A 13,715-nucleotide genomic window follows, 5' to 3' on the forward strand; every position below is an offset into this window, starting at 1 on the left:
ATGATGTGTCTCTTTTTCTACCTAGATATTAATGGATCATCAGAATTTATCAGAGCATGTGCTTTGCATGGTTTTATATTTGATTGAGCTGGGGTTGGAAAATTCTCCTGAACAAGAATCAGATGAAGAGGTAAGAATAAATACCATCATTTTCTTCAAAATACAGAGGTATTTTTTTTAATGATTTAGTATTCTTTAAAATTAGATTTTACCATAGTAGTTAGAATAAAGCATCTTTATTAACATGTAGGGGGAACAACCAATAAAACAATAAAAATATACTGTTGTGAGGAAGAATATGGTATCTTGTTGTGTTTTTCAGCACTTCCTGTATATGTAGTTTGACAATACAGATCTTTACCGCTGTGTAAATTAGTAGTAGAAATTGTGTAAAAAACTTTTAAATCATTAAGTTTAAAAATCTCTAAATTTTCACCTGAAACCCTTATCACTGAGCATTTTATTGCTAAAAATCTGTATCTTCAAAAATATGTGAATAAGTCAGAATCTTAATTCTACTTTTAATGATATTTGTATATAAAGAACCATTATTTTTGTGATTCCAGATTCCCTTCTATTACCATAGTTTTTTAACTGATCAATACTGCTTTTTGACTAAGAATTTGCCACAATTTTTTCCAGAGATTGATTTCTGTATAATTCTGATTTTTAATATTAATCTTTGATTGTACAGCTTAGGATTACTCTCTGGAGTTCCTTTTACTTCTGCTAGCTAGCACCAATGGCTGTATTTGACTATATTCAAATAAAATACTTAGACCTATGTGTTTATCAGCCCTATGATCCTCACAAGACTCACATCAGTTATCAAAATTTTTAAAAGGTATATTAGCTTTGTTGAGGTACATAATGTTCAACATACTGTTCCTATCTCATGGAGATATTATGGCCTCTGTAATACAGTTAGAAAAGCAGCATGAATCATATTAATATGAGAAATTTAATAAGAGAAAGTATACCACAGTTTTCTTAACTGTTTTAGGAGTCTGCAGGTGGACAAGAGCGTTGCCACGATAGTTGGTTTCCAGGCAGTAATTTGGTTTCTAACATGCGTCACTTCATTAACTATGTCCGAGTGAGAGTACCAGAAACTGCTCCTGAGGTGAAGAGAGAGCCACCTGCAAGTACAAGTTCTGATGGTTTAGCTTCATCACAAGTAAGTGGATACAAATACCAGATTCTCTAGGTTAGTTTAAGTTGTTGCCTGTGTTGGCATTTTGGTTAGTTTTGTTACTGTTTTTATGAATTCCTTAGGATATTTTTTCCTTCAGTTATTTCTCCTGTATCAGAAATAGAAGTTATTTCTAATGATGTCTCCTTCCAAATGATGTATTTAATGACTTTTTTTGTCCTCAATCTACCAGAGTTCAAGGCGGAAGAGCCTCCAGAGAGAGGTAGATCTGTGTGCAGTTTGTTCTCCTAAGCCATTAACTAGCAACATGCTTTAATTGTGCTCACCTTAACTTTCAGTGGAACCTTCTAATTTTCTTGAATGTCCTTTTAATTCGTATTGCAAGGGCTCATGCTTTTTTCGTGTTCTTGATGGTAATCTTAGCTGGTAGACTTTTAAGCAATAAAACATTTTTAATACGTATTTGGAAATAAAAGCTTCCTATCAAATATAAAATGCCATTGATAGCTTACTGCTTGAGCTTTGTGTTTAGGCCTGTTTGATCTTGCCAAGGTACTACTAACATGTAATAATATAGAATAGTCTTAGCTTTCTTGAGTCTAGGTAAGTTTAACCTCATATTGAAAGGGTTTTTGAAATTATTAATAGCAATTTGTTGTTGTTGTGAAACAAAGGAATACATAAATAGTGGGATCCTGAAAGATTTATGGTCAGTAGATGATACAATCTCTGGGTCAATGTTGGTTTTGTATCTGCTGTATACAGCACTTCAGATAACTGTGTGCCAGATGTAGCAAAATACAGTGGATAGTTCTTTTGCCATGTTCATGTCAGAAAAATAGAGAAAATCTAAAGTAGGGACATGGTGTATATGGTACTGCAAGTGAGAGTAATATAAGATAGATCTAAATGGGCTCTGTCGTTAAAGTAACTGCACTTATATGCTGACATGCCCAGGATAGCAAGTTCTGCTGGCAAAGAGGGTTATGTGGCTTCTGGGTCTTACCTAATAAATCCAGATAAAATGCACAATGTTCATGGGGATCTGTGAGCTCACCTGTATTCACCTGTGTGATGTAACGAGTTACATTGTGCAACAGTGCTCACTAGATTTGAATAAAGGCATTTAAATGACATAAAGATACTGAAATTATTATTATTCTAGAAAAAGTAAGGAACTATTACCTGGATAACAGAATTGTAAGTTAGACTAGAGTAAAACCAGTTATTAGTTGTTTTGGTATGGATATTTTCCTTTGGTACTTGGCTCTTATGCAGTTGCATATAACACTTGTACAAAAATACAATATGCAGGTTTAGTATTTTGTTATCCTAATTTTCAATACATTTTGGGAGTGGAGAAGAATCTTTGTTTCATGCTTTTCTTCCTAGCTTCAAATATTTTTCGTAGTTTTAGAAACGTGTGTTGTTTATACTTGTATTTTTGCAAATTAATCATGATAATTTTTTTCCCAAGAACTCAGGGACAGCTCAAGTGTTCAGTTTGGTCGCAGAACGTAGGAAGAAATTTCAGGAGATCATCAATCGGAACACCAGCGAGGCAAATCAGGTGGTTCGGCCCAAAACATCGATGAAATGGTCAGCTCCTGGTGCAACTCCCCAGTTAACCACAGCCATTCTAGAAGTCAAGGAAAGCATACTGTCTTTGCTGATTAAATTGCATCACAAACTCTCAGGAAAACAAAACTCTTACTATCCCCCGTGGCTGGATGATGTGGATGTTTTAATCCACCCAGAAATTCCGAGATACTCGCACGGAGATGGAATGACGGCAGTAGAAAGAATTTTACTGAAAGCTGCTGTACAGAGCAGACTGAACAAACGTATCATTGAAGAGATATGCAGGAAGGTGACACCTCCTGTACCACCAAAAAAGATCAGTTCTGCAGAGAAGAAAACTTTGGATAAAGAAGAAAGGTAACGTTAATAACAAGATAAAGGAGTAGTAGAAGGACAGTGTGTGTTATGCATCTATTGATTGATCTTTAGAATTTTGTATGAACTACATACTAAAAGAATGAGTCTTAATTCTACAGTTCTCTTTATCTGATTTGAGTGTACATTATTTACATGGGTACTGAGGAAGAATCTGTACCTTGCTATTTTAAATCTTTAAATTAGAACATTTTAATAATAATTTTATGTGATATACATGCTTACCCTTTATATTTTATAAAACTCATACATAAAAAGGTGTAGAATTAAGATTGTGTTAGCTTTTGTGGTTTAACCTGAAGATAAGTTAGAATTTTTATTTGTATTATGTGTTCATTCACATGCACACATCAGACCATGATTTTGTTTACTATATATGGGTTTAATAATTCTACCTCTTTTTTTTTTTGTTTGTCTGACCCATTCAATTTTAATAGTATGTTTTCAATTTTTAAAAAATTCTTACTTAAAAAAAAAGTTTGCGTTTTCTTATGTTGCCTGAAAACTCATGTGCCAGCTATCTGTTTAGGGCTGAATTTTGGTTTTTTTTTTAAAGTTTGGACAGTTTTGAGTTTAATTTGGGACACAATGAGTCCTGAATGTCCCCAGAACACTGGCAGGATAGAAACTGAATGCAGAGACCCTGTGTCTCATGGGCTTTCAGCAAACGTTGTGTTGGGGTGAGAGTCCTGTGGAAGAGGAATCAGCTAGGGGATGGCAACTAGAGCTGACAAAGAGAAATGACAGGGGTAGTGTTAAAACTGGAATGGAAAGAGAAACCTTGTGGTCAATGTACCAGTGGAAAACAGAGAAGATGCCCAGGCAAGTGATGAGTTGATGTGGGAAGACTCAAGCTGGCAAGTGATGAAGATCTATGTTATGAAGATATATGAAGAACTGTGTTGTCAGGACAAAAATACTCAGAGAAGAGTAGCAAATGAAAAAACCCAGATTTTAGAGAAAATCTCAGTGGGGAAGAATGAGGTCTTGAGAGCTGGTAGGAGAAGGAGAATATGGAATAGGAATGCAAATGTCTGGAGGGTATGAGAGACGGAGGTTGACATTTGGGGGATGTCAGACTCAGCCACAAAGAAGAGTTGGCTGGAGTGGGAAAAGACTGACACTTGGCTTATGCAAAAGGCTGGAACATGGCATTTGAGGGGAGTGGACAGTGCATAGTGTTAGGTTAGGGCATACAAAGTGGGGAATTCAGGTCAGAGTTCTTACCACAGTAGCTGGAGTAGAGAGCACAGGCTGGAGTGAACAAGAAGACAATTGAGTACTTCATCCAGTATTTTGAAGGGTTTATGTAACCAGAATATGTAGTTACGGTTCTATAAATTTGAGTAGAAAAGTGCAGGTTTCTGGATTATTTTTATTTTTCTGATATTTTATTTGTTTGAAAATAAATTTTTCATTAAAATCTCTCTGATATGTCCAAGGCCTACACTGTACTGGAAAATAACACATAAGAATATGGCAAACAGATTTAATATATTTGTATGCTACATACTTTACAAAGTAAAATTATTTTTGTCTTGCTAGTGTTTATTTAATGTGTTTAATTCTCAGCATTGTTTATAATAGTTCATTTAATGAGAGAAATAGTCAGGGTTTAGCATGTAAAATTGCTAATCAGAAAGAGCCAGAATGAATAGCTGCTTTAGATAAAACACAGTACATCTTGGGCACCTAATCATTAATGTGGTACTCAATAGTGCTAGATTTATGTATAGGAGAAGCAGGGGCATGGATGAAACAAGTAACTTTTCATATAGTAAAAGGGTAAGGTCATTCCTTTCCCTCTATAAAAAAATGTGATATTTTCAAGGATCTGTGGGAGGCCCACTAAGTTTTCAGTTAAATTTGGTGGCTAAAGCAATGGTAAAAATGGATGTTTCCCATTTTTTGTTGTTCTGAGTGATTATTATCTTCTCAAATTTATAATGGTATTGGTGGACCCATGAAGTTTACTGAAGGACAGTGTGATAACTGAAATGACTAAACCTGTAGAGTGACAATGTTCATAAAGCCAGGCTGCAATTTTACCATTTCAATTGTTTTAATTTTCCCCCCAATTCCAGTTTTGTGTCAGTGAAGACTGAGCAGACTGTGAATGTTAAGCAATCACCTTTTTTTTTAGCTTCAACATATAATGGCATCACTCAGGCAATGGATTGTTGCCATAGAAACTGAAATAGAGGACTAGAAGCAAGCTTGAGCTGCTTGCAGTATTTTTTCAATTGCAGTGTCATATTCCCATGGGCCATCATGGAAAATTACTGAGCTGTACTGAATCTGTCAGAGTTTGTTTATGTCTTCTTATTAAATGCATCTATTTACAGTCACTCTGCTTTTAGTTGAGGTGTTGAGAAATTTCCAGGGAGAAATAAATAAAATCAACTCTAATGAATGCTCTGGTCTGATCCTCAGAATAATGAATCTTGGTGATGTCGTAAATAGAAGTTATTTTGAGAAATGGTGACTGTAAAATGTAGCAGACAAATGGGCAGAGATATTTGGGTCTTTCAGGTGCCTTTAAGAAAACAAGTTAGAAGGTTTGACTTCCAAACAAGTCCCCTCAGGATGACAGGTTACACTCTGAGCTGCTTTGGGCCTGTGCATGCCAGTTCCTGTGCAGGACACTGATAATCACACAGTGCTTGAGACTTAAGAGCACTCACCCATCAGGGTCTCAGACACCAAGTGATGTTTCTAAAGCCCATGTTAGTTATCTGAATCATCTCTGAGCAGTGGAAAAAATGCATTGTAAATGTCGATGCACAGAATTTGTAGCTGTGATAGAACTTCTGTAGCTGCACTGGGGAGGTGCTGTGTAAACCTCCTCAGCTGAGGACATTTTCTGTGTGGTGAGCAGCTGTACTATAGGGCTTTTGTTTGGTTTTCTCACTTCCACTCTCCCATTTCCTCTATTTGTAAACTCAAAGTAAGGAAAATTAATGTCTGTTTTCTTTATCGTTTTACATCCATCAATATTCGTGTACCCACTGCAGTATGTATTTATACAGGGAGTTAGAGAGCTGGTCATACAGCCAGGTCTGAAACAGTTTAAATAGAAGAGTAGACAAGAGTAAGTCTCTGGTGTTCTCCATTTATAAATCCAGAGCTGTGACAAACTGTGAGGAGCTGTGAGGAGAAGTTAGTGAAGTCAGCTTGACCTCAGGGAGATAATCTGGATGCAATCTCAAGGTTCTTTAAATCCCAGTATAAAAGCTGTTGGTGGCCAGTATTTTGGGTGGAAGTGGGCAAGAAGGAGCCACTGTGAGGAGGCTTAGCTGGAAAATAAATTATTCATGTTCATTATTCATAATTGTTTCCCATGCCATCAACAGCTTGATATCAAAAGGGAGTGAGGTAGGTTTTTATTGTTGTTGTTATTATTAATTTGCAAATGATGATCTCTCATAGAAGTACTCATTTTTGTACAAATGACATGGCTCTCTGGTTTTCATCCCATGTGTAACAGATAAAAAAATTTCAAGATTAAGGTATTGAGGTCCTTTTCTTGTGATGTTATGGCCTAATCTGTTAAAAGATCTGTAAAAAGAAGCTCAGAGTGGTGAACACCTTTGAAGGGTATTTTAGGACAGGATTTTATTCAGTTTTTTCAGACTCAAAAGAAAGTAACGCTAATTTCTTTTAAAACTCTGCTTTAGAAAAGCAAAAGAATCCTTTTCTAGGCTTGGTAATTATCCCTTAATATCAACCTTCATTTGAAATGATACTGTTTAAGGTGGTAATTGTAATCAGCTTGACATTTTCAAGGGGTTTTTTACTCCATGCTCATTTTTCCTTCTTCCCCTTCCTTCACCCAGACGACAGAAGGCCAGAGAAAGGCAACAGAAGCTCTTGGCCGAATTTGCCTCGAGGCAGAAAAGCTTCATGGAAACTGCCATGGATGTTGGTAAGTTTTTGTGTGGTTGACTGCTTGCTTTTATGTCTTTTCCCACATGTTAGTATTAAAGTTTCTACTCAGTTTAAAACAAAGACACACACAAAAAAACCCCAACCATCTAACCAAACAGGAAACCCTCTGCTCAGATTCTACTTTGTATCCGCTTATTAACTTTAAACTTCTTAGGGAGCCTAACTTTGATTATAGGACAGATATTACTGAATACATAATTGCTAAAGAATAGATTAAATCTGTAGGACATAAATTTATTCCTAGTTTTTGTTAAAATACAGTACATTATATGATTAAATGTGTGATGTGTTTTAAAGTATTTACATTTAATATAAAATGTCCCCAAATTAGTTTGTCTTTTTCAGATTGTATTTTTCTTTAGTCTGTAGTAATAAAATTTAAGATCAATTCTCCATAGAGCCTCGAAGTTCAATATGGTGAAAATTTCAGCTTTTAGATGTGTTTCTGGATCTAAGGAAAACATAATTTTTAGATCACCTCAGTTGCTATAAGTGATAACATATTCTGTTTCAAATACTGTCTTTACACACAATCAGGTTTTGTTCTTCTTGAGGGTGAGTTTCTCTCAGATTCTCCTGCGTAGAAGTGCATAATCCTGATTGGTTTGTGTTCAGCTGAGGAATGGAAAATATTTTTGTCATTTGGGTCACTTCATAGAAAATTAGCATTTCTGAAAGATAAGAAAAAGCTGGAATCTTCCCCCACCTTCCATCAAGTATCATCTGCTCTGAAGTTTTGATTTGAATTTAAGCATTGGTTAGAAATATTTTGACAACTGTATTTGCTGTAAAAGTCTGTCTTTTGAAATTGTTAAATTCCCTTCAGTTCATAGGTTGCTGAGAAGATTGATTCATTTATACTTACTAAGGTTTTGGATACCTTAGCAATCTTAAATGGGGCTCTGAGCAGCCTGCTCTAGTGGAAGATGCCCCTGCTCACAGCAGGAGGGTTGGAACTTGATGATCTTTAAAATCCTGTCCAACCCCAAATTACTAAGATTCTATGAAATTAATCACTCTATATAGGATGTTATGTTTGGAGGGTGTGCAATACTCTAATTTTCATCTGTGATCTTTGTATTGTAAGTCAACCTCACTAAATGGCAGCTCTTTGTTTGTAATCTAATTGTTGAAGTAAGGAAGAAGAACCTTGCAGTTCTCCTTATTAAAAATTAAGTTTTTATATGGTTGTGGCTAATTGAAAGTAACTGGTAAACTCCAAATCTTCAGTCACTTATATTTTGAATTTATTATATTGCAACTTTGAAATTGATGGAGTTTATATATGAAGTCAGATATCTATCTAAATCTAGATATATATATATATATGGATGTGGATGTGCCTGTCAATAGCTATATAGCTATATTTGCATATATACATAAATGTGCATAATTACTTCTGTGCACAGGTTTTATAAGCTGTGTTTTAAGATAACTGCTTTGATTTGGGGATGATTCATGGTAGCTAAATCAGTAAATTACATAGCATTTTTTGTGAAGGACTGTGAATACTTAGCTTTTAGTTAATTCATATTAAATTCTTAGGTAAGCAGAATTTGTGCTTTATTTTTATGATTGTGCATTAAAAAGTTCTTGGGCATGCAAGATTTAAATCACTTGCTTCTTAGTATTTAAAGAATTAGTAACTCCAGATGCCTCAAAGTAAAATGTAGTGTTTATTGTCAGTTATACCAGATCATGCACAGCACTAGATAGAATCAATTTAATGAACTACATTTTCATAAAGTTAGTTCTTCATAAAGACATTTGGCAACAACTTAATAGAATTCCAGGCATTGTGTTAACTAATAATTACTTTGCCTTTTCACAAACTGTTTTCAGTGTCTTCTATGTTGTCATTCCATTTCTGACTTTGTTATGAAAATACACTGAAGTAGTGCTATAGTCCAGTACTAGCTTTTATGTTCTGACTGGCATTAAAATAGCTCTCAGAAAGTAAGTTCATATGCCTTTATAGTGCATGGGGTTTGTTTAAAAATCTAGATTAATTTTTGCCAGGAATATTTTGTTCAGTTTGTTGAATCTAAGTGGTTTGTTTAGCTGTGAATTCAATCTCTGTATGATACAGAAAATGACTGAAAATGTTGCAGAAACTGTTGTTATTCTAATTTTAAAGCACAAAACGCAGTAAGAATTTTGAAACTAGTCTTTTTTGAATGATTCAATTCAAAACTACTCTTATGTAATTCATAGGTTTACCCTGAATCATAGCATAACAGTGCTGAAATAGCTGTTATAAAGCAAAAAAAAATCCTTTCATACTAAAATCAGTAGAATTCACTCCCCTTTCACACAATGTCTGTTACCTGTTACTTTTCTTATAGATTGAAGCCCAGCAGTAGGTTTATGTCTTGTTTTGTTCACTTGTTGTAACAGTAATACTGTCAAAAATTCAGGGATGGTGAGGCCTCAGCTCCCTTGTTTTGTGACGGTTTCAGTTGGTGTTATTTGGGCAAATTTATATTATTATCACTGGTAAAATGGGAGAACTGTTGTAATTGGTTTGGGGTATAGCACTTAAAAACTTCATAATACTTTTCTATTGACAGTGTAGAAGATTGGAAATACTCTGAAAATAAATGTGCCTAGGAAGAGATAGGAATAATGGAGAATAGCCAAAGCTTAAAGGTTATTTTATTATAACCCATATACTTCTTAGTTTCTAAAGTGTTTAATAAAGTTGGGATGCTGCAATGAAACATGGCTTAAAAGGAAGTTACCTAATTACATGTTAATTATTCAATATTGAATGTGTCTCATTTTACTAGTAGAATTTATTTATTTGAATTGACATACACAAATTCATCTGAGATTCTGAAAATAAAGGTTGGCATTTTCTTTCACATAGTTACTGTAGGAAAAAATTCCAATTATGTAGCACTTTCCATTTGTGCCCCCTGTTACTTTCTATTTATATTCTGTGACATCTGCAGAACTGCATTGCCATTCAAGCTTGCCTGGAAGTAATTAGGTGAAATTTAGAAACAGTTATGTTAATGAACTAGGATAGAACAGCATCCACTGTGCTGTCTTTAGCTGTTTGACTGCAGGATAAACAAAAAAGGAAAAAAATAAACCAAGCAAAGTGTTCTAAAAACAGCAGATAGAGCTCTTAATGTGTCTGGGGGACTGTCCAGACAGTCAAAAATGTGGCGTTGGTTTCAGCTCCAGATGTCTTCCTGCTCCTGGTTATAGCTCCTGGTTACAGCTCCTCTGAGTTTCACCAGCACTGCCCCAGGGTGAGACCATGGTTTATCTTGTCATGTGGAACTCTGTGCAAGAAATTTTTAAAATTTCGTAACCTTCAGAAGGGACTTGATAAGAACAAAACTAAGCCACTCAGTTCTAGCTTAATAGTAGCCTTTAACAAATTACAGTGATATTTGTGAAGATTTGTCTGTCTGAATTTTACAGAAACAAAATGTGATCTGTTCCAGGCAAGCTGCTGAACTACTTATCATACTGAAAAATTGTAAATTGGTTAAGTTGTTAATTATAAATGCTCAGATTGATTTCTTCAGTAGTTTTCATGTCTCTGAAGTGGCTGGTGTAATTTTTAAACTTTTTTAATGCATCCTGATAAGTATGCAGATGATCTTTTCTTTCTTACAGTGTGTGTCTTAGCAGGATGCCTTTTTGTCCTACTTGAAACATTCCTTAGTTAGACTTAAAAAGAAGCTCAGAGTCTTAATGCAAGGTGACATATATTTCCTAACACTCAATCTTCTGAACCCAGATAGAAAAATAAATTGGGTACTGATCTCTTGAGAATGTATATGCTGGGTCAGGGCAAAGAATATTAGCATACTAATGGTTGCTTTGATACCCAGGGGCCTCTTTGACACAATGTGTACAGCAGGACAAATGTTGACTACAGTCAGTGGAGATTGTCAACTATATGTACTGTGTTTACAAAGCCCTTTTGGTCTGGGGGCTTTGCTGAGTGGAGGAAATAACAGAATGCATCCTTAGCTCTGGAGAGTAGAAATGAAATTAAATTCAGGTAGCAATGCATTCTGCAGTACATCAATGTGCTAGTTTTTAGCAGATTGATCAGTAATTTGTTAGGATGTAGGAAGTGCTAGGTTTTTGTAGCGTTGTGTCTCTACTTCTGTTGGTACAAAACTAAACAAATAGCTAAATTATTAACTTTTAAAAAACTCTTGAGAGCTACAGGGTTTGGCTCTTCCCTGGATTTCTGTCACTGTTTAAATTTGTCCATCATCCTTCAGTGTTTTAAGGTTCATATTTATTCAGATTTGTGAAATAATTCTTAAGGACAAAGAAAAGTTCCAGAACTCACTGAAAGGGGATGAGATATACTACAACATAAGACAAATCTCATGACAGAGGCTTGGTGAACTGATAGCAGTACCATGTGTCTTACCTTGTCTTTTTCCTTGGCTCCTTCTTTACACGCTGCCATCATTAGGATAAGTCTGTGAAATCAGTTAGGTTAAATCTTTGGAGCTAAAGTGAGTAATTGAGGTTTATCAGAGTCCATTCAAAAGAAGTGAGGGGTTTTGTTTGGTTACAGTTTTTCTGGTATGCCTACTAATTTGAGATTTAAATTTCTTGCCAATATCCCTTTGTTTTCTTTTACTAGCTCAGGTGCAAATTACTTTATTAGGAAGTCTTCCTTGGTGTTAGTAGCTTACTTTCCTTGGAGGTTTATTGTTTGCCAGAGTAGCCTAGCTACATTCACGTCTAAGTAGTTGTGAAGGAAGCATGCACTTAATCATTGAGTTCTAAAATTAAATTAGCCTGATTTTTATGTGCCTGTTCCCCATAGGCAATAAAAGTATAAATTGCATATATTGAACTGATTTTAAACACCTTTGAAATCCTAAGTTCTGGGGGTTTTTTTCCTCCAAGTTAAAACATAGGCAATTTGTGATGAATTAATGGTATTTTGTAAATTAAATATTGACAGATTCTCATGACTTCCATTGAATTGCTCTAAATCAGATTGATACATTGTATTCTCTTTCTCTGCTTCTGAAAAATACTGAATGGTTGCATATTTTTTGTTGCATTGACAATATTTTAGAAAAGGAGGGAAAAGGAAGCTGGAACCCTAGTCCTTGCCATTTCTTGCATTTGATACATAGGTGTACATGATTGTGCATTACACAATTATGAGGTGATGTTCAATATCTAAAATAGCATATTTTATGCTCCCTTCTCTGCTACCATTTGCTTCTTAGTTTCCTGGATGTTTTAGACATTTTCAATTGGTGCATTGTGCTTTTTATTTCACTGTACAGCTGGCTGCCACTAGATGGTGATAGACATGTGTACAATATTAACAGCTGCACGTCAGTGAAGATCAGGGCTCATTTTCATATGACCCTCAATAACTGACTAGGAAATCAGTACTTACTAGAACAGTGTAATTTGGATTCAGCCCTGTGAGCAAGAGCATTGCATGGAGCTTTTTATAGCAAAGAAATATTCTGCCTGGCACCCAACACGCCTCTCCTTATGGCAGCAGCCTCCTGTGCCAAACTTGTAGTAGACTTTCAGAAGACAGCAGTTCTCCTAAAAACAATTCTGCATGAGGACTGTTGCTCTACTCAAGGTTTTTGGATTCTCTATTCAGTACTTCAGCCTACTTAATCAGAGGGATACAGGGTATGGTTGAAGTTGGGGAGGAAGTGTTTTCCATTAGAAAAATTTTGTTCCAGGAAAGACACAAAGAACCCACATATTCTAGGTCAAGAGGCTGACTGTATGTGCAGCATGAGTGGATCATTTAGTCCTAAGGTGCTTTTCTTTCAAATCAATAAAGAATTCTTCACTTGGATTGTAACATAACATAAAATGGTTTGCCCTAAAATCAGCACCGCCGACTGTCATGTGATCAAAGCTGTGTGAAGTGCAGTGGCTTTGATACTTCAGAGCTGGGCCTTAGCCTTGAACATTTCTGTGCACCTAGGAAGGAGCAATGTGGACCATGAAGAAAACACATAGTCATTTTTCCTTCTAATGGTTGTTTCAGTCAGCTAATCTGGTTTTACTGGAGAGTCATATTGTTGTCCATCTGTCTATGTTCAAAGTTTTCAGTATATCTAATGAGATAGAAGTTACTCTCTTTTATAGAAGTTTTTAAGAGATCAAGTTTAATATGAAACTCAAATAAAGCATTTAATTCCACAGGGAGTAATTTTGCCTATTGAAAAAGCATATACTTCATTTTGTAGGTGTCTTTCTTGGAAGCAGAAAGGTTTGTTTCAAGCACCTGACAATGTTTTAGTTGTAGATAAACTAGAGAAATTATTTTGTAGTTTTTTCATCACTACCTCAATGCAGATGGGTTGGACATCCTCAGATGGAAATCCTCAATTGGATTTCTTTACTTCTGTTTAATATGATTTTTTAAATTTGTTTTTAGAATCACCAGATGCTGACATTGCCATGGAGGTAGCTACATCTGAACAGCATGTTTCTGAGGCAATATATGACTGTGTTATTTGTGGACAAAGTGGCCCTTCTACTGAAGACAGACCTACAGGGCTAGTTGTACTATTACAGGCATCCTCAGGTATGAATGTGTGGCTTGTAGGAAAAACAGTGTTTCTGCAGCTTTTAGCATGTGTGCATAAATCCTGTTGTGTCTCGTTAAGTCTGGGACCAC

At 35.4% G+C, this 13,715-nt stretch overlaps 1 protein-coding gene across 1 annotated transcript in view; it reads left to right on the top strand.

Annotated features, from left to right (window-relative positions):
• Positions 1 to 13,715, top strand: part of UBR3 (ubiquitin protein ligase E3 component n-recognin 3) — a 100,136-nt gene that overhangs the window by 42,967 nt on the left and 43,454 nt on the right. Inside the window, exons 22-26 of the mRNA XM_031058276.1 lie at positions 26 to 130; positions 1,004 to 1,177; positions 2,631 to 3,091; positions 6,946 to 7,034; positions 13,473 to 13,675. Coding sequence (XP_030914136.1) covers positions 26 to 130; positions 1,004 to 1,177; positions 2,631 to 3,091; positions 6,946 to 7,034; positions 13,473 to 13,675 — 1,032 coding nt within the window. The remainder of the gene's footprint in view (positions 1 to 25; positions 131 to 1,003; positions 1,178 to 2,630; positions 3,092 to 6,945; positions 7,035 to 13,472; positions 13,676 to 13,715) is intronic.

The sequence above is a fragment of the Geospiza fortis genome, unplaced genomic scaffold, assembly GCF_000277835.1.
Source record: "Geospiza fortis unplaced genomic scaffold, GeoFor_1.0 scaffold112, whole genome shotgun sequence".
Lineage (NCBI taxonomy): Eukaryota > Metazoa > Chordata > Aves > Passeriformes > Thraupidae > Geospiza > Geospiza fortis.